Below are 19,572 nucleotides of genomic sequence, written 5' to 3'. Positions count from 1 at the left end.
CGTACGATTTCGGATCGCGAATACGAATGCGCGAGCGATCATCCGATTCTGCTTGATGAATCAGGGGCTCTGTTTCTGAACATTTACAAAAGGCACACAGGAAAACTCTCTCAGCTTTTTTTTATCAGAGACAGGCCTAACATACAGAATTCCCCTCCAAAGAAAACTGTAAAGCATGATGATACAAATGATTTAGTTTTGGGTTTGTTGGTTAGGGGTCTGGGAAACTAGCAACCATCGAGTCAGATATGAATTTTGCATTATATTAATGTGCGACTAATAAAAATGTGGGGCTGTCTATCCCAGAGCTCAATTAAACTGAAAATGTATATTCTGAGTCCAACAAGGAAAGGCTCATAATGAAACACCATTCAATTTGGGGGTGCCTCTGCTCTTCACTGCTTTTCAAAAGCCTTTTGGTATACTATCAACCAATAAAGTAAAATATTTTTAATATATGTTTTATTGTAAAAGCTGAAGTTTGTTCTGTATGAATTTTGCCATTCTGGTTTTTCCTTTTCTTTTACCTTTTTTACCAAATAAAAACTTCTGGTTATCATTACATATGTAATATCAGATCTACTTACAACAATTCTGGATAGATTCTCTATTCTCTTAGCTTCCCTATGCAATTCAGGGTATATCATTGCTAGGTGGCACTGATGATAATCTATTTCAATATCCTAAAATCTTGATGAATATAGTCGGTCTGAAAAGTATATAGGTAAATGACACATTCTTGCTATGCCCCCATAAAAAATGCATGCACAAGATATGATGGTTAAACAGATGTGTGTTGACAACTATCTTCTTTTTATTTGCTTTTTAGAAATTATTTTTTTTAGAGGTTGGATGAAAAGTTTAGTATAATATAACATGTAACAATAAAAATAAATAATATAATTTTATTAGAGGCATAAAAAGGTATATACCCCCTAAAAAGGAAAAAATAATGAGAAAAGAGGAACTTGGATCTGAATGAAGGAAATTCCCTCCAAATAAGGAACAGGTAGATGAATGAACTGAAAACCAGTCAATGAATCCCAAGGAGTCAACCTGGATAGGAAAGTAGTGGATAATATTAAACATCCCCCAGCCAAGAAATAAGGTGGGCTTTGTCTTCAACTTTTCAGCTTTTAGTATGAGAAAGACAATTGTGCAGTGAAATCAGTGTGAGTAATCTCAGAACATGACAGGGGCCTGCAGAACTGGCCAAGACACAGGTTTTCTCTGCTGAGATCCTCCTATTAGACATCCTCTGGTGTATAATTTTTAATGCTGTTTGAGCTTTTTAAACATTTTTAGTGTGCTGGGTTTAAGGATTCATATACCCTTATGCATATTCTATGTATTCGGGTATTTGCAAGATGCAAAAAAATCCAGGTTTAAATGTGGAATGTTTTTATGGGTTAGGAAATTTCATATAGTACTGCATAGTGATTTGTGTACGTCATTTCTCCTCTTTTCCATAGCCAGCACAGTGGGTGGTGTGTTTTTTTCACTTTGGAATTATTGGTGCAAGACTGTGCAAGCTTGAATTCAGCTTTCAATGGGAGATACATATTACATGCACTAGATTGCAGTAAGGACTACATAGTCTACATAGTTTAAAGCTTACAATAAATTATATTGTATTCATGGATTTAGGATGAACCTTGTTTTATAAGCATTCAAAACATGGCAAAGACACATATGGAGAAAGGTATATATACACCACCACAATCCATTAGTGTGATTTTCCCCTAAAATTATTTTTCTACTTTTTATTTTTAAGTTTTGACTTGAATTGTTAAAGAAATATATTATACATTCCTTCTAAAATAGGATGCACTCTGGCATGAGGCTAGAAACAATATAAAAATTTTTGTTTGCATCTAAACAGATTCAAAAGAGCAACACTTGTGAAAGATTAGCATTATCATGTTTTTTTATACCACTGACATATTACACCTTCCCTGGTCCATAGTCATTATCCAAATAGGTCCAAATAGGTCCAACATAGTACAAAGGGCTTTTAGTAGTCCATAGTCATGTAACTAATAGTTATTTATAGAAGCTCACAATATAATGTTTGTACTATAGACATGTCCCAAACAAAAAATTCTTTTTCTGGGGGGGTACAGCCAAGTAACCAACCAGTACACAAAACACATTCAAACCCAATGCAGATAGTGGCTAGTCAATATTTGATCCTGGTTGCTTAGCTTTGCAAACTGTGAGTTCTGGAGTCACTGTGACAATAGTATTGGGGTCCAAACCCATCAAGGTGCTCAAACTTTAACAACAGCTCACTGAAATTTCTTAGAGTATAACATTTTTAAAAACTTACCTATAATTTCCGTCCTGTGCTTTTCTATCACCTTGTACTATATTAAGACTTTGGTCACCAAACAAATGTTCAAATGTGCTAGGATCGAACCAAGTGTTTATCACAGCAACCTTTGTGTCACCTGAAATAATATATCAAAAAAAAGTACACATAAATAAAGTAACCACAATGTTTACAGTTTTCAGCCACTGACTACAAATAAAGGTTTTTAAATATATACTGTCATACTACCCACTATACTATATAATATAATTTTAGCAAGGCCACATAAACAGCTGATGGCACATTGAGCAATGTACAAGCCAAAAATGACATGCCTTTACTTACCTATAAGTTACACATTTGTTGACAATTAAATCGTATGAGTAAGGAAGATAAGAATATTCCAAGAGGGGTTCTTGGAGTATCAAAATTGTTTTTAATTTGCCAAGCCTGGATTTGTATAGGTTGTTAAAAGGTAAGGGGGGAGAGAGAAAAGCAGCTTTCAACGGCAAGTTTTTAGCAGAGTGTGTTACTATAATGTGAGGAGTTCAGATCCTGATTCTAACAAAGATCGACTGAACACTAATCAACAATTGATAAACAGATATAAACAATTGTGAAAACGTGAATAAAATTTACAATTACAGTGATACATTTGATTATTTAAGTGTATTCAGACATTACAGAACATAATCTCAGTTACCCGACATGTTTCATCAATAGGTTTCTTCAGGGGGTTGTTTTGAGATTGTTTTGTAACTGTACAGTTCAGGAACAAGGAAAAAAAACAGACAAAACAAAAAAGAAGAGCATATAAAAAAAGGGGTTGGCTTACATTAGTTTCTACATTTGTTAGCATCTGATTGGATAGTTTACAAAAAATCATAACAAAGAATACTTACAGTTTAATGACCACTATTGTGATGGATATGAAAACATCTGCATGTATTTATGACAATAGCTGCCTCAATAGGTGGAGGGGTTAATATGATGATGACTAAAAATAAAGTAACCAAATTAGTTTTAATAAAGGGAAAAATAAAGGTTAAAGTTTGTGTTAAAGGTCATGTTTAAGCCAAATATATGATAATGGTTACTTACAGCCAGAAGAGGGTCTGGATATGGATATTTCAAGGGTAATGAAGATTATAAAAGAGCTGAAAAATGTGGATACTCTACAAAGAGTGACTAAGATAGATAGAAAGAAGAGGATTAGTACAATATTATTTGTATATGTAAAAATAGTATATTCTATTCTGTTCTGTTTGCAAATTAGTGGAGGGTAGTAATTACTTACATCATTGAAAGGAATCAAAATCTTTCAAAGTAGAGGGGAAGTGTTTTATGTATTGAGTAGTATGGACAAAAATAGAAGTAATAGGATTAACTAGTATTTGAATATCATTAAGATTTAGGTATATAACAAATAGAGGTGGATGTCTAAGTTACTTACATTGTTTAACCTCCCTAGCGGTCTGATTCTGTCGAAATATATTTTACATTGTAGGCCTATAATTCTTAGGCATAACTCACTGACACATGTCTAATAGTTAATAAATTTAATAATAAACATTAAAAAAACACAAAAACCTGTTAAAATTAAAAACATTATAATGTAAATTAACTGTACAGCATCATATATAATATATAAATAATATATTAATTTAATATATTATATAATATTAATATATAATATATATATATATATATATATATATATATATATATATAAATATATATATATATATATATATGTTATATGAATATTTCTTTGTATTGGACTTAATCCAGCTATTTTGTATTGAATCCAATACAAAATTATTTGAATTTCCCTCCGCTAAGTGCTGGCCGCACTGACGCATATACCAATGTCACCTGGAAACCCTGTAGAACATCTCTGCACTGTATATGTGGATGATCATAATTGACACTGCATAAAATAAATATTCAGAGTAAGTAAAGTTTTAGGAGGCATTTGCAGAGTATGTAGCGTGGGTGGTTTGAGTGGGATGAAGGGCGAGACGCCGGGGTCCTAACAAAAACCCCAATTTTCCAAGAACAATGCGGTGCAGGTGAACAAAGTCATAGGTGCAAGTGGGGGATACCTGTAGATAACACCCCCCTAAAATTTCATCAATGGGCCATCACCAGAACAGGTGAAACTCTCCCCATAAAAAAACTACCCTGCTACTTATTGCTGGAGGCTTTCAGCACCCGAACCCCAATTTCACATGAACGATGCAATGCAGGTGAACAAATTCATAGGTATAAGCGGGGGATACCTGTGGATAACACCCCCTAAAATTTCATCAATAGGCCATTGCCAGAACAGGTGGAACTCCGCCCATAAAAAAAAACTACTGTTAAATATTGCTGGAGGCTTGCAGCACCTGAAGCCCATTTTCCCAGGAACTGTGCAGTGAAGGTGAACAAAACTAGAGATGAAAGTGGGGGACACCTGTGGCTAACACCCCCTAAAATTTCATCAATAGGCACTCGCCAGAACAGGTAGAACTCTTCCCATAAAAAAACTACCATGTTACATATTCCTGGAGGCTTTTAGGGGGGTGTTATCTACAGGTGTCCCGCACTTGCACCTTTGACTTTGTTCACCTTTGTTCACATTGTTCTTGAGAAATGGGGGTTTAAAGTAGGGAGTAGGAAAATGTACTGTATTATGAGCATTTTTTAGTTTTGTGACAGGTAGGTAAAAAAAATTTGGGGGTCGCACCTCAGGTCGGTACAACATACTGTTCAAGAGATATGGGGGTGATATGGGGGTTTGTACAGGGCGAGATGTAAGGCTGCAGTAGATAACATGCTGCATTCAAACGCAAAGTGAAAGTGAAACTTTCCTGACAATTAGGTCATTGTACACACCCACTGGTATCTGCCCCCTGGCAATTAATTTTCACGGGTAGTTTTTTTTTGTTAGAACACCGGCAGTCAATCCAAAGGGTCTGAATGCAGCAGCGTCTCACCCTTATTTGAGGAGTACAGGTTAATCACACTGAGATGGGAGTTGGCGAGATCACGCGAATAGATGGGATTTGGTCTGAAAAACAAGAGGTGGAAAGCATGCTTCCGTCCTTTCTAGATAAGGGAAATGCTAAGTATAGAAAATCGCTTCTATGGCATAATAAAGGCACGCATTTACACATTTATACATGCAAGCATGTATATATAAATGTGTAAATATATAGACATAGTCATTGAACATGTTCAACTCGGATTCTATGAGAAGAGTAATATATTACATGTAACAGGGACATTTTCAATATGAAAGCACTGTTGCGAATACTAGTTAATCGGAAAATTTAAACTATGTGTAGTGCGTGGTCAGTTAACCCTTGGGTGTCCTAACTAAATGAAACATTAGACAATGTAGGAGCAATAGTGTGGATAAATATATAAGGGGACTAACAATAGATAAGTTATGTGCTTAGCTCATCATAAATGAAGAATTGAAATGTTGAAGTATAAATAACATACTACTTGCCCTGGAGTTATCTCCCCTACCTGCATAGGCATAAAGCTTAAGAGAGTTGCAGGTACTGGGTGCAAAAGAGAAGTTTCAGGCCAAAACGAGGGAGAAGATTCGGTAATATCAGTAGCCTAAAGGGGACTGCCAGACCTCCAAAGGAGCACCAATAGTGAAAACATTCAACATGGCTGCTACCATCCCCCGTAGGGTGGATAACTAGGGCATTGAGGTGACCGAAACAAAGAGGAATAAAGGATAATAATAGGGAGAGTATATATTAGGAGGCTGAAGAGCCCCAATAGTCCCTTCGATGTTGTTATAATACCAGTGTAAAAAATACATGTTTACATCGTTCTGGGATTACATCATACAATTAGAAAAAAAGTCAGTCAGTCTGAATAGACTCAAAAAATCAAATGTATCACTGTAATTGTATGTAAATTTTATTCACGTTTTCACAATTGTTTGTATCTGTTTATCAATTGTTGTTTAGTCTTCAATCAATCTTTGTTAGAATCAGGATCTGAACTCATTAAAGTAACACAAGCTGCTAAAAAACTTGCTGTCAAAAGCCTGCTTATCTCTCCTCCATTACTTTTTAACGACTTAATGTAATCTTATGTCTTGTAGTGTTGTATATTTCATCACATTTTGTATCTTTTAAAAACCCTATGCATTAGCTTTTGTATTGCAGTGTATTGCAGGGTTTCAGTGGATGAACAGATGCATTCATTCATAGCTACATAGTTACATAGTAGGTTAGGTTGAAAAAAGACATAAGTCCATCATGTTCAACCCCTAGGGAAATATACATATCCCAGATATAAAACCCTATAAGGTACAATTTGCTTCAACAGGGGAAAACAATTCCTTCCTGATTCCATGAGGCAATCGGATGTTCCCTGGATCAACAGTCACTGTTATTTTTCTTTAAAGCCTTTATACTCAGTGGTATTCTGTGCTTCTAGAAAAACATCCAGCATTTTTAAACTTCCTGAGGGAGCCGATTCCACATTTTCACAGACCTTACAGTGAAGAATCCCTTCCTTATCCAGAGCTTAAACTTCTTTTCCTCCAGACACAAAGAGTGCCCACTTGTTCATAGTAATGATCTCATAATTATCTCTGATAAGTGAATAATGAGGAAGAGAGTTCTTTATATGAACCGTTTATTTATTTATACAGAGTGATCATATCCCCCCTTAAACGTCTCTTCTCAAGGGAAAATAGATTCCCTTCAGCTAATCTCTCTTCATAGCTGAGCTCCTCCATTCCTCTTATTAATTTAGTTGCCCTTCTCTGCATTCTCTCCAATTCAACAATGACCTTTTTGTGAACTGGTGCCCAAAACTGGACTGCATATTCCAGATGAGGTCTGACCAATGCTTTGTACAGGGGCAGGATTATGTCTCCATCTCTGCAGTCAATTCCTCTTTTAATACAAGAAAGTACTTAGCTTTACTAGCTTTAGATATTGCAGCTTGGCATTGCATGCTGTTATTAAGTCTATGATCTACCAGAACCCCCAGGTCCTTTTCCATTTCTGACTCCACCAAATGTATTCCCCCTAGACAGTATGAAGCATGCATGTTGTTAGCGCCCAAGTGCATATTTTATATTTATCTATATTTAATAGATTTGCCACTTGGATGGCCAATCAATTACTACATCCAGGTCTGCTTGTAGATTATAGACATCCTGTATGGACTTAATTCCATTACATAGTTTGGTGTCATCTGCAAACACAGAAATGGTACTTTAATCTCAAACTCTATATCATTTATAAAGATGTTAAACAGTAAAGGTCCCAACACTGGACCCTGGGGTACACCACTAATATTCTTAGACTACTCAGAGTATGAAGCATTAATTACAACTCTCTGGATGCGAACTTTAGGCCAGTTCTCTATCCATTTACAGATTGACTTTTGTCACAAAGAGCCGCCCTAATAATGGAAAATTTGCTCTCTTAAATTAAATGTTTTTATCTTTCCTGTTTTTGCTTCCTGTTTACAGCTTACATTAAATTAAATCATATTATGGTCACTGCTACCCAGATTCCCTTTTATATGCACATTTGTTATAAGCTCTGCATTGTTAGAAAGAACTAGGTCCAGCAGAGTATCATTTCTAGTTGGGGCTTCTATAAACTGTACCATAAAATTATCCTGTATTAAATTATTGACCTATCACTACTACTACTATTAATTGACCTATCACTACCCCTGAGGAAGCCCACTATGGTGAAACGCATAAGGTATCACGGTTCATATGAATGGGTTCATACCTACTTAACCATTTTATGATGATTTATAGTTGTATAATGTCAGTTGAAATCTGTATAGTGCCTTAGTAGGCCTGAACAATAACCGTGTATGTACTGCAAGAAACTATTGTGACATACAGAGAAAAGGTTAAAATTGTCTTTTGTAACTTTGTGTGTATATTGACCAAATCCTGTATAGATCATAGGAAAATATTAAGACATATAGGAAAAAGGATATGCTTTTTCTTTCATAATTGTGTATGCAAACTTGTACTACTATTTTTCTTTTACTGGTTTATATATTAGCCTTTAGTTAGTGTTTTATCTTTTAGGGGGCTTCCAGATAAACAGACTTATGCAACACTACTCCAACGTTTAACTACCCTTTGTGTCATCTATGTACATTGCAATGGTTTTAACAAATTTTATTGCAGATTCCTTTACTGCTCTGTTCTAAAAAAATAGTTGTTAAAGTCCAGAGTCAGATGTCTGATCCATTATATACATTTAGTGTTCTGTCAGTGTTCTAATGGGAAAAGTTGCAGTGTCTGCATCCCTTTAGAAGTAGTGGGTCATCTATAAGTCATCTTTGTACCAAAGACCAGGTGAACTCTAACTTAAAGTGAGCAATAAATAAACAGACTTGCCTATTTGTCACTTTTTAACTAAACTAATTTTCCCTCACTCCTTTACCTAAGGATAGTTTTGTTACTACATGAGATACATCACACAAAGGCTGCTGCTCTATGTTAAGCAATAAAGAGCAAAAAAAAAAATTTGTACAGTGTCATAGCTGAACCTGGAAAAAGCGTAAAAGGACACGCTTTGCCAAGTACTATTTCTGTCCCCACTTGGATGAATGGAAATCTAGATAATATTTTATCAATACCATTTTAGGAGGACACATACAGAAAAAAAGAAATATGTCCTAGCAGTTAGAGGAAAAATTAAAAACTTTGTCAGAATGGCTGAAACCCCATTTACAGTTCTAAAGACAGCTGTCATCAGAATAGAAAGGGAGGAGAACTTTTCCCAGCAAGAATACAGGGGCCATTTCAGGAAAAAAAACAATAAAAGGGTCCAAAGGGTCCAGCTTTATCAGTGTTATGTGTGTTTCATATGTTCTGCTGCTGTGTGTTCTGGGCTGTCAACAACCCTCATGTAGAAAGAGAAGCAGGTACAGACACACAGGTATTGATTTCCTAGAAAATGTGGAATCCTTGTATAGGTATTTGAACCAAATACAGAGAAAGATAAAGTTTTCGACACAAATATTGAAAATATAATTTGTAGTACAGGAAAAATTATATCCTTTTTCTTATATGTCATATTATTTTCTTATAATCTATACAGGATTTGGTCAATTTTCACACAAAGTTACAAAAGACAATTACCTTTTGTCTGTATATCACAACAGTTTCTTGTGATACATACAAGGTTATTGCTCAGGCCTACTAAGGCACTATACAGATTTCAAATGACATTAAAAAACTATACATCACCATAAAATGGTTAAGTAAGGGCTTCCTCAGGGGTAGTGATAGGTCAATGAAATTTTTCACCTATCACTACTACTACTATTAATTGACCTATCACTACCCCTGAGGAAGCCCACTATAGTGAAACGCGTAGGGTATCACGGTTCATATGAATGGGTTCATACCATAACCATTTTATGATGATTTATAGTTGTATAATGTCAGTTGAAATCTGTATAGTGCCTTAGTAGGCCTGAACAATAACCTTGTATGTATTGCAAGAAACTATTGTGACATACAGAGAAAAGGTTAAAATTGTCTTTTGTAACTTTGTGTGAAAATTGACCAAATCCTGTATAGATCATAGGAAAATATTAAGACATATAGGAAAAAGGATATGCTTTTTCGTTCATAATTTTGTATGCAAACCTGTACTACAAATTATTTTTTCAATATTTGTGCCCAAAACTCTTTCTTTCTCTGTCTTTTTTTTAAATACCTATATAAACCAGGGTTAGGCACAATCAAAATATTAAGCAAAAAATCAAAAAGATCCACCACACACTACTCCAATGAAAAAAAAAATCCTTGTATAACCTACTAAATTAAATTATTCCCTGTTATTTTCATTCATCAAACGGTGTTTAAGACAAAATATTTTATTTTTATTTTTTTTTGTACATACGTTTCAATAGTTTAAAATTGAAAGAAGTAAGAACAATTTTTACTTCTTTATCAAATCAACCCTTCAGTCTAATACATTATAGGGAAATAAATTTGCATACAAGCTTCTTTCTCCTTGTTAAGGAAAGTAGCTTAAAGTCCTTTCTAACAGCTTAGTGTATGTTAAATGGGATAATTTCTCGTCTACCTGTTCTCTATCTTTAAGTAAAGTAATAGCCACTCCTTGCATTATAAAAACATAAAAAAAAGGAAAGAAAGACAGATGGGGTTTCAGGCTAGTTTTCAAATGATAATTATGTATTCATAGAATAATTCATACATATTTACATAACATGCAATTAGTAGATCCCTAGCCTATTGCGCAATCATGGGGTTGGGATATCCATTGTACACATAGAACAACTACAGTAGTTTAGAACCGTTTCAGTCTTTAATCAACCAAAGTGTTTCACCTACCCTGGCTTCCTCAGGGGTTTAGTTGGGACTGTGCGGTCTGTATGAATCAAGATATCACATAATGAAAAACATGTTTAACATTAACATCGCCAAAGCATTTTTTATATTGTAATCATAGAGGAAAAACATTAATGTCCAAAACATTTCTGATCATCTTTATACATGGATCTATCCCTGACAACATAATGGCCCTGATTCATCAATAAAATCCGCGATCGCTGGAAGCGCGAACGTGCGACCAGCGAGCGCAGTTTCCCGCGGTCCGGAGTCGAGTGCGCTCGTACACTCGCCTTCTCACTGCCAGCCGGATTCCTGCCTTGATAATAATGAGCAATAGGGGTCGCGAATCTGCCAATTAAGGCGATTAGATTTCAGCTGCCTTTTAATGCAAGCTCGCCAGTGTAAAGCTGCCGGAGATGCGCGGCTCCGGCCGCAAGCTTTTTCAGTTGCTGAATAGCGCGACGGCGTACGATTTCGGATCGCGAATACAAATGCGCGAGCGATCATCCGATTCTGCTTGATGAATTAGGGCCAATGTGGTAAAAAATGTCAATGCATCGATAATCAGTTTGGAATCAGGAAGGAATTTTTTCCCCTGTTGAAGCAAATTGTACCAGAGTTTTTTTTTTTTGCCTTCCTCTGGGCCAACTATGTCTTCTGGATTTTTTTTTCTCGGATATGTTTATTTCCCTAGTGGTTGAACTTGATGGACTTATGTCTTTTTTCAACCTAACCTATTATGTAACTATGTATGAATCAAGATATCACAGATTGAAAAACATGTTTAACATTAACATCACTAAAGCATTATGTAACCATAGAGGAAAAACAATAATTGTCTAAAACCTTTCTGAACATCTTAATACATAGATCCATCACTCACAACATTGTATCTGTAGTGCTATGGTAATTGTTATGATTTTATAGCTAATATGAAATTAGGTGGCGTTTAATTAAATTTGAATGTTTAGCCACACATTCCCTTGGAAATGAACTGGTCTTCCAGGCCGCTTGTAACAGGAAATGGGTGCTGGGTAAACCTATTAGGATAATGTAAACATATAGAGACTGAAGAAGACAAAGAGAGGTTTGGTTAGAAACAGACTGACCCAGAATGGAGAGAGTGGTGAGATGACCCAGAGATGACAATGGAATGCAGAGAGGAAAGGACTAGCAGATATGTCTGAAGTCCTGAAATGAAGCTAAGTAACAAGAATTGTGTAAATTATTGTTGTATGTTTAAAGCCGAGAAATAGTGTAGCATTGTTTGCCTGTATTGTTGATGTCTTGATTGTCTGAACTCCCTTGGAAACTGCTTTAGAACTGAGAACCGAAATTTAGCATATCAAAACAGTATCTTAAAAAATTCCAATGCATCGGTAACAAAGATTTATACTGGTGTACCAAGAGTGTTTAATTAGCATAATTGGTATACATATCATGATAAATTAGCTAATAAATCTTAATGAAGGTAATAAAACAGAGTCTAGTAGTTATCAATGTTTGAAAAATATTTTTTAAAAAAACGATCAATACAGAGGTTTTGGCTGGTATTGAGACTAATAGAGAATAAAACATAGTGATGATTCTGTGTATATCAATATTATTATACTAATAATTTTATTGAGATGCAGCCAAAATGCTGTCTGTATGGGAAGCACGCCTAATATAGGCAAGGAAGTTGCGGTCCCAAAGATCAAAAGGTGCATGCGCCGGAATCCGAGGATTGTGCACGCATTGCTTGATTTGCCCAGGATTGGCTCCTTCGTGTACAGATGGTGATCTGACCATTAGGTCAGATCATATGGGGGACACATAAGGGCTAGCCCAGGGGGCATAGTAGTGAAGAAAACAGCTGTGGTGCCACTTTGTCCCCCACAAGTCCCGGCAATGGCGGTCAGCAAAGTTCCCAGTCAGATTAGGCTGTAATGGAGATAGATAAGGAATGAGAGCTTGTATGATAATAAGTATGATGCTGGTTACAATGACAAACAAGAGTATAATGACAAAACGTCACATGGTGTAACTGAGTAATATTCTCTTAAGTGTTACATAGTATAGCATTGGAAGGTTACTTTATTACAACAGACTTGTGCTTGGGTATTAGAACCCAATAGTTAGTAATCACATAATATTGATGAAATATAATACACAAAGTAAAATACAAAACTAAAAGTATATTAATAGAAAAACAACAGAATTTGGTGGCCCTAAATAGTGTTTTGTATACAAAATATCAAAAATACCTATTATCTACATCATTCATTCTTAATGACTTAGAGGTTGTGTTTTTGACATACTGTATGACAAACATAGTAATGTGTTACATATTCTTCACCTTTAAAAAGCCTTTTCTACAACTCTCTCTCTCTCTCCAAACACTAACATATTAACATAACCTCCAATAATTTTCATTTTGGCATATGAATATACTAGGTAAGGAATGGGATGGCTTTATGTTGGAGATAGAGGACAAATTCTACTCCCAAAATCACATGGATTCCCAGGTAGCTACCCCTACTATGAAATTTAAATATCTATAGGTGAAAAAGTCTATTTTATACTGGCATACCAATTACTTCAACAAGTATATCTCAGAAAATTGCAATCCATACGGCCTTAGGATTCAGAAAATGGGAAAAAGCATTGAACAAATGCTCCAAGGAACTTATGTAAACACTGACCATATTATGAGGAGGAGATAATAGAACTTGACGCTAAAATACACAATCCCCAAACACATCATTTAGACATAAATAACTCTTCTATTTTTTAAGACAAATTCCAAGACCCCAAAACACACCTTGAAAAGTTTAACACCTCTTTGTACACTAAAAAGGATAAAAAACTGCAGAGGGTCATATGGGCCTTCATTGATAGAAGAGCTAAAGACGCTACAACAACATCAAACACAAGGGAAACAAAAAACAAACACAGGGTACCTGAACTTAGTAAGCCCCCACAAACAGTACCACTGACTGAACAATTTTTAGAACTAGACATAAATAACACCAAGAAGAGGAAACACTCTCTGAGTGACTCCTCTGACACCACGCAGGAATCCAAAAGAATCCCTTCTCTCCCACAAAGATCCAAATTGGTTTTTCCCAACTTATCTCCCTCTACTCCCCCAAACCTAGAGAGTCTTCTGAGCAGCAGTAGCCCATCGAATTATACAACCCTAACCAATCTCATCCAAACTGTGAGTTTACTCCCTCACATAACCAGAACTTCTGTGACAAACTCACAACCCTCCACATTAATCATGTAAGAGCTCCCCTAAACCATTCAACTACCCAAAACCACTTTACAGGAGCCCCCTCACACAGTGAAGAACACCAATATAGTCATAAATATCTCAGCCACAAGCTCCAAATGTACCAAATCATCACCACAAAAAGAACAGCTGTTCAAAACTGCCACCATTTCAAAAACTCACAAGAATTTTTATGGACATTCCACCAGCAGTTACCAATTACTTATGGAAAATGAATCTTCTATGACCCAACGAACCCATACCCGTGACCTTATATCAGATTCAGAACCACAACCTGTCACCAACCCACTACAGAAAAAATCCATTTCTACATACTTTCCTCCACTATCCTCAAATCCACACATACAAATATTTGTAGACATAACTACAGATCAGATCCTTAAAATGGATCTAAAAATCTAATGACCCATGACACCAACTTCACACCAGCAGATAAAAAAGCAAAAAGCACCAAATGACCTAAAAAATTGGAAGGATATTATCATAAAACCCTCCGATAAAGGAGGTAACATAGTTATTTTGGATATAGCACAATATCGCCAAGTGTGCTATCAAATATTGGAAAACAGAGAATGGCACACTCTAAGACCAAACAGCAAAACAATAGAATAAAAGAAGGAATATAACACAATTATATATAAAGCTTTTACTAAAATCACAATTGACAAAAAAAATGAAGGAATATCCTACTAACAAATTCCCTATACTGCCCACTTTCTATGCCCTACCCAAAGTGCATTAGAATTTTTCACGCCCTACAGGCGTGAAAGGAATAGGCTAATTGACAGCTAATGCTAGTGAACTTCTTGACACCTACTTACATTCATTAGTGGTTAAACTTCTGTCGTATCTCGAAGATACTTTAGACTTACGTAGACTCATCCATGATTTATCTGTTCCACCCAAAACTATTTTGGTAGCCATAGCTGTAGAGGCACTATATAGTAGAATACCACACCACCTGGGTATACAAACAATCTCCAAGTGGCTGCAGGAAGAATACCCCACCTCACCAGAACAGAATCAATTCATTATATCTCTACCTAACTATTTCCGAAAAAGGAATGTGTAGCTACTGGCACAAAATGTGCACCATCCTATGCCAACCTATTCTTACGGAATTGGGAAAAAAAACCCTTTTTTTTCAAAAATCAACACTGACAAATTTAGGCAATATATCTTGATTTAGAAAAGGTATATAGACGAAAATATTCTACTCTGGACAGGCACTACATCATCTCTTTTGTAATTTTTCGATTACTTGCAAAGGAATGAATTAAACCCTAAATTCGCAATGGAACATAGTCACACACAACTACCTTTTCTGGACCTATACATTAGGATGGATGTCAACAATAAAACCACTACCACACTTTTCTGCAAGAGAACTGGAAATGCTGGAAATACAATCTTGCTTGCAAATAGTGCACAACCAAGGGCCCTTATAAATAGCATTACATTAACTCAGTACTCACAACTAAAAAGGAATTGCACATTGCACGGATTTCAAAAAAGAAGCCTGCAAGACAGCCTACTCCTTGAAGGGTACTCAAAAAACTCCTTAAAAGAGCGTATCGCAGAGAAAAGCATCACCAAAGACATAACCTGCTTTTTAAAACAGAAAACATTCCTAATAAGCCCCCAACTATCACTCGCCTAATTACTAGGTACAACTTACATAATCACTTCATAAATGACACACTAGCACAAAATTGGAACATACTTCGTCCAAAGGGCAGTAAATTATAATTATAATGGGTGCAAAACCAATAATACATATTGTAAATCATGGTCACTGAAAGACTTCCTTGTATCAAGTAACTTCCAGGACCTAACAACACCTTCCACTACAGCAACACAAACTCAAGGAACATTCAGATGCGGCCACTGCAACCAGTGCATTTGGTTAAAAGAGGCCCTTTTTATACCGGTCCCTAATGGTATAAACCATAGACCACATCATTTTATTGGCTGCTCTATGCCAGGAGTCAAATACTTGAGAACAGGGCCTTTTATATAGGCAAAACTAAAAGACCTTTCAAAAAAACAATGAACATATACATTCCATTAATCCTGGCAAAATTATCACACCGATATGCCATCATGTCGGTATTAGACATTTCTGCAATCCAAGAGGAGATGATCTTGACACAAAATTACTATAATTAGAAGCAAAATGGGTAACAACATCAAAGGCCACACAACCCCCAGGCCTTAAGGATGTACTAAGGTATAAACAATTTCTCTGAAACAGACCCAGATCAAACTATGAAGTTAACAACTCTCCTTACATTTAACAGTCCAACATAAAGGAAAACACTTTAAGGTCCATCTTTCCTAACAATAGAAATTATAATGCAATTCCCTGTAAACCTTGGAACCCATAACCTAATGGTCTCCAACAGATAATATTTCTAGTACTTATTCTGAGAACATACGCTATCTTACCTGTAATAGAGTACACTTTACTTTCAGTTTGACTACTCTACCCTACTTTGACAAACATGTCACTAAAACACAAAATATATTTAGGAAGGACACCCTGTTATACGCAATATGTTTTCATCATGTTAGTTACCATGTTTGGTACTTCAACTATCTTGATATACTATGTCCTTACTGTAAAAAAAATAAGTAACACATAACTATGTTTGTCATACAGTATGTCAAAAACACGATCTAGGTTATAAAGAATTAATGATGTAGATAATAGGTATTCATGAGGTTTTGTATATAAAACACTATTTAGCTCCACCAAATTCTGCTGTTTTTCTATCAATATACTTTTAGTTGTGTATTTTTTTTTTATTATTTTTCATCAATATTATGTGATTTTTAACTATTGGGTTCTAATACCCATGCACAAGTTTTTGTACTAAAGTAACCTTCCAATGCTATAGTATGTTACACTTAAGACAATACTACTCAAACAGGTATACTATGTGAAATTTTGTCATTATACTCTTGTTTGTCATTGTAACCAGCATCATACTTATTATCGTACAAGCTCTCATTGCCTTGTTATTTAACTCCATTACAGCCTAATTTGACTGGGCACTTTGCTGCCCACCCTTGACAGTTTAGAGTATGTTTATGGGATGTCCTCCTGCCATCATCGGGACTTGCAGGGGACAAAACGCCTTATTTTGGTGGCGCCACTACTGTTATCTGGGTTTCACTATGCCCCCGGAGCTTGCCCTTATGTGTCCCCCGTATGATCTGCCCTAAAGGTCAGATCACCATCTGTACATGGAGAAGCCGATCCTGGGCAGATCGCTCCTCAGATTCCCGCGCATGCACCGAAACAGCAACTTCTTCGCCTATATTAGGAGGGCTTCCCATACAGACAGCATTTTAGCTGCATCTGCATTCCATCTGACAGTCTTTGCTGCTGTTTTTTGGAGAAATACACAGCAACCATCTTTATCTGGTGAGGAAACAGACCTTTTTTATTTACCTAACATACAATATTGATTACCTCTAATGACTTAGACATTCCTATTTTTTTTTATTTAATATAGAATTGGCTAATTACAACTTTGATGTCCTCTCATATGTCCATAACCAAACCTGGAGTCAACCTGACCTCCCTTTTTGGTTTATTAGGATGCATCCACCACTGGACCAATATCTTTCTGTGTGAGAAGGCTCCGTGTAACAGTGGGGAGTGAGGCAGAGAGGGCAGCACATCATTCTCTTATGACAGGTGAGCTGTAGCTTTCCTGTCTTGTGGTGCAATGTTCTGCCATTCAATGTCTCAATAGCTTCAGTCACTTCGGGATATATTTATAATCAAATATATGTTTAGCATTCTTTATTGTTGGTAGATCATTTTGAATTAAAAAAAAATTTTTGAGTTTAAAATTAAAAAAAAAATAAAAATCTTAGGCCTCTTTCTCTGTTGTGGGCTTGTTCCGGATTAAGTGTTGGGCGGAACCTCTTTGTTTCTGTGTTAGAATGTTTTGTATCTTGTGAGAAAGAGAAACTTCAATTTTTTCAGTGGATTTTAGGTTTGGCCCCCGACTTGGTCTAAGTTTTTGATTTCAGCCCTCTGTGTGTTTGAGTTTTACACCCCTGGGCTAGATTATCGTGAAATGTATACCAGTTATGCTGGTCAAACACTTTTGGTACACCTGTATAAATCTTTATTATCGATGCATTGAAATTTTTTAAGACACTATGTTGTCAGGGATAGATCCATGTATAAAGATGATCAGAAATGTTTTGGACATTAATGTTTTTCCTCTATGATTACAATATAAAAAATGCTTTGGCGATGTTAATGTTAAACATGTTTTTCATTATGTGATATCTTGATTCATACAGACCGCACAGTCCCAACTATACCACTGAGGAAGCCAAAGTAAGCAAAACGCATTGGGTAATAAAGACTGAAACGGTTCTAAACTACTGTAGTTGTTCTATGTGTAGAATGGATATCCCAACCCCATGATTGCGCAATAGGCTAGGGATCTACTAATTGCATGTAATGTAATTATGTATGAATTATTCTACAAATACATCATTATCATTTGAAAACTAGCCTAAAACCCCTTCTGTCTTACTTTCTATATTATAAGCTTGGTGTATGTGTTTTTCTAAAAGCACATTTAACTGTGTTACTATGTTATGGTACTATGTTAACATTTAACATAGTTGTGTGTTCTCTAAAAGCAATTAGTAGTAGTGATGTTTGGGAAATAAAGAATAGCAAGGATATTAGGAAATCCCTATTTGATTTTGGTTTCATATATATAATTATTTGGGGGTCCCCAGCTCCCACTGTCAATTTCTGAAAAGAGCCTTACCTTCCTGTATGATTCTCTTGAGTTCCATCCCAGAAATTTCAATTTCATCCACTCTGCTGGTATTGTGCACTTTGTAAATATGTCTGCCAGCATTTTCATCTACTTTACTAACACCAATTTCTAAAAAAGGAGAACAGAACCTTATGTCATTTAAATTCAAAAGCATATCAACAGTCTGATGGCTTTAAAATGTTACAAACAGCATTTGTTTTTTAAATAATAAAACAGTTTTTTTGTCCTTTATGAAAGGAAAATGTATTTGCCATATGTATTTGACAAAGGTATATTTGGAAATAAACTACTGTAAAAATATGACGTAAAGTGCTAATTGGCTGTTTTTTTCCCAACATGTCTTTGAAATCTAATTTAGAAATCTATAGGCTTTAAACTCTCTATAGTCAGCTCTAGAATGTTTTAAACAAATGCTGTATTGATTGTATGAATTACAGTCTGGCAGTAGATAGGAGTATGCTTTTGTTTGCCATGTCTTTTTGTTTTGGATCTAGTGAATGACAAATATATACTACAAATGTTCACACTTTAAAAGTATTTAATATTGCAGTTTATAATAAAATGTCATACAATTTAAGGCTGTAATACTGTGGATGTAGAGTTAGACTTGTGCTGTAGAGCAGGGGTCCCCAACCCCTGGTCCGCGGCCTGACAGCTGGGCTGCGAGAGCACAGAGATCAGCGGTGGTCCACGGCTCTGGCTGGTGCACCCACTAGCAGGATCAGGATAAGGACCCCAGTTGGGGGGCACACTGGCCAGTGCCGCAGACCAAGCAGGCTCAGGGCGGTGGGCAGCT

The 19,572-nt window shown here is 35.9% G+C and overlaps 1 protein-coding gene across 1 annotated transcript in view; it reads right to left on the bottom strand.

Annotated features, from left to right (window-relative positions):
- The window catches only part of ADGRD2 (adhesion G protein-coupled receptor D2), a 258,692-nt gene that overhangs the window by 194,236 nt on the left and 44,884 nt on the right, over positions 1-19,572 (bottom strand). Inside the window, exons 5-6 of the mRNA XM_072430618.1 lie at positions 18,765-18,884; positions 2,330-2,450 (exon numbers count right to left, since the gene is read on the bottom strand). Coding sequence (XP_072286719.1) covers positions 2,330-2,450; positions 18,765-18,884 — 241 coding nt within the window. The remainder of the gene's footprint in view (positions 1-2,329; positions 2,451-18,764; positions 18,885-19,572) is intronic.

This window comes from Pyxicephalus adspersus, chromosome Z (genome assembly GCF_032062135.1).
Source record: "Pyxicephalus adspersus chromosome Z, UCB_Pads_2.0, whole genome shotgun sequence".
Taxonomy (NCBI): Eukaryota; Metazoa; Chordata; class Amphibia; order Anura; family Pyxicephalidae; genus Pyxicephalus; species Pyxicephalus adspersus.
This window is presented reverse-complemented; position numbering and strand designations above follow the sequence as displayed.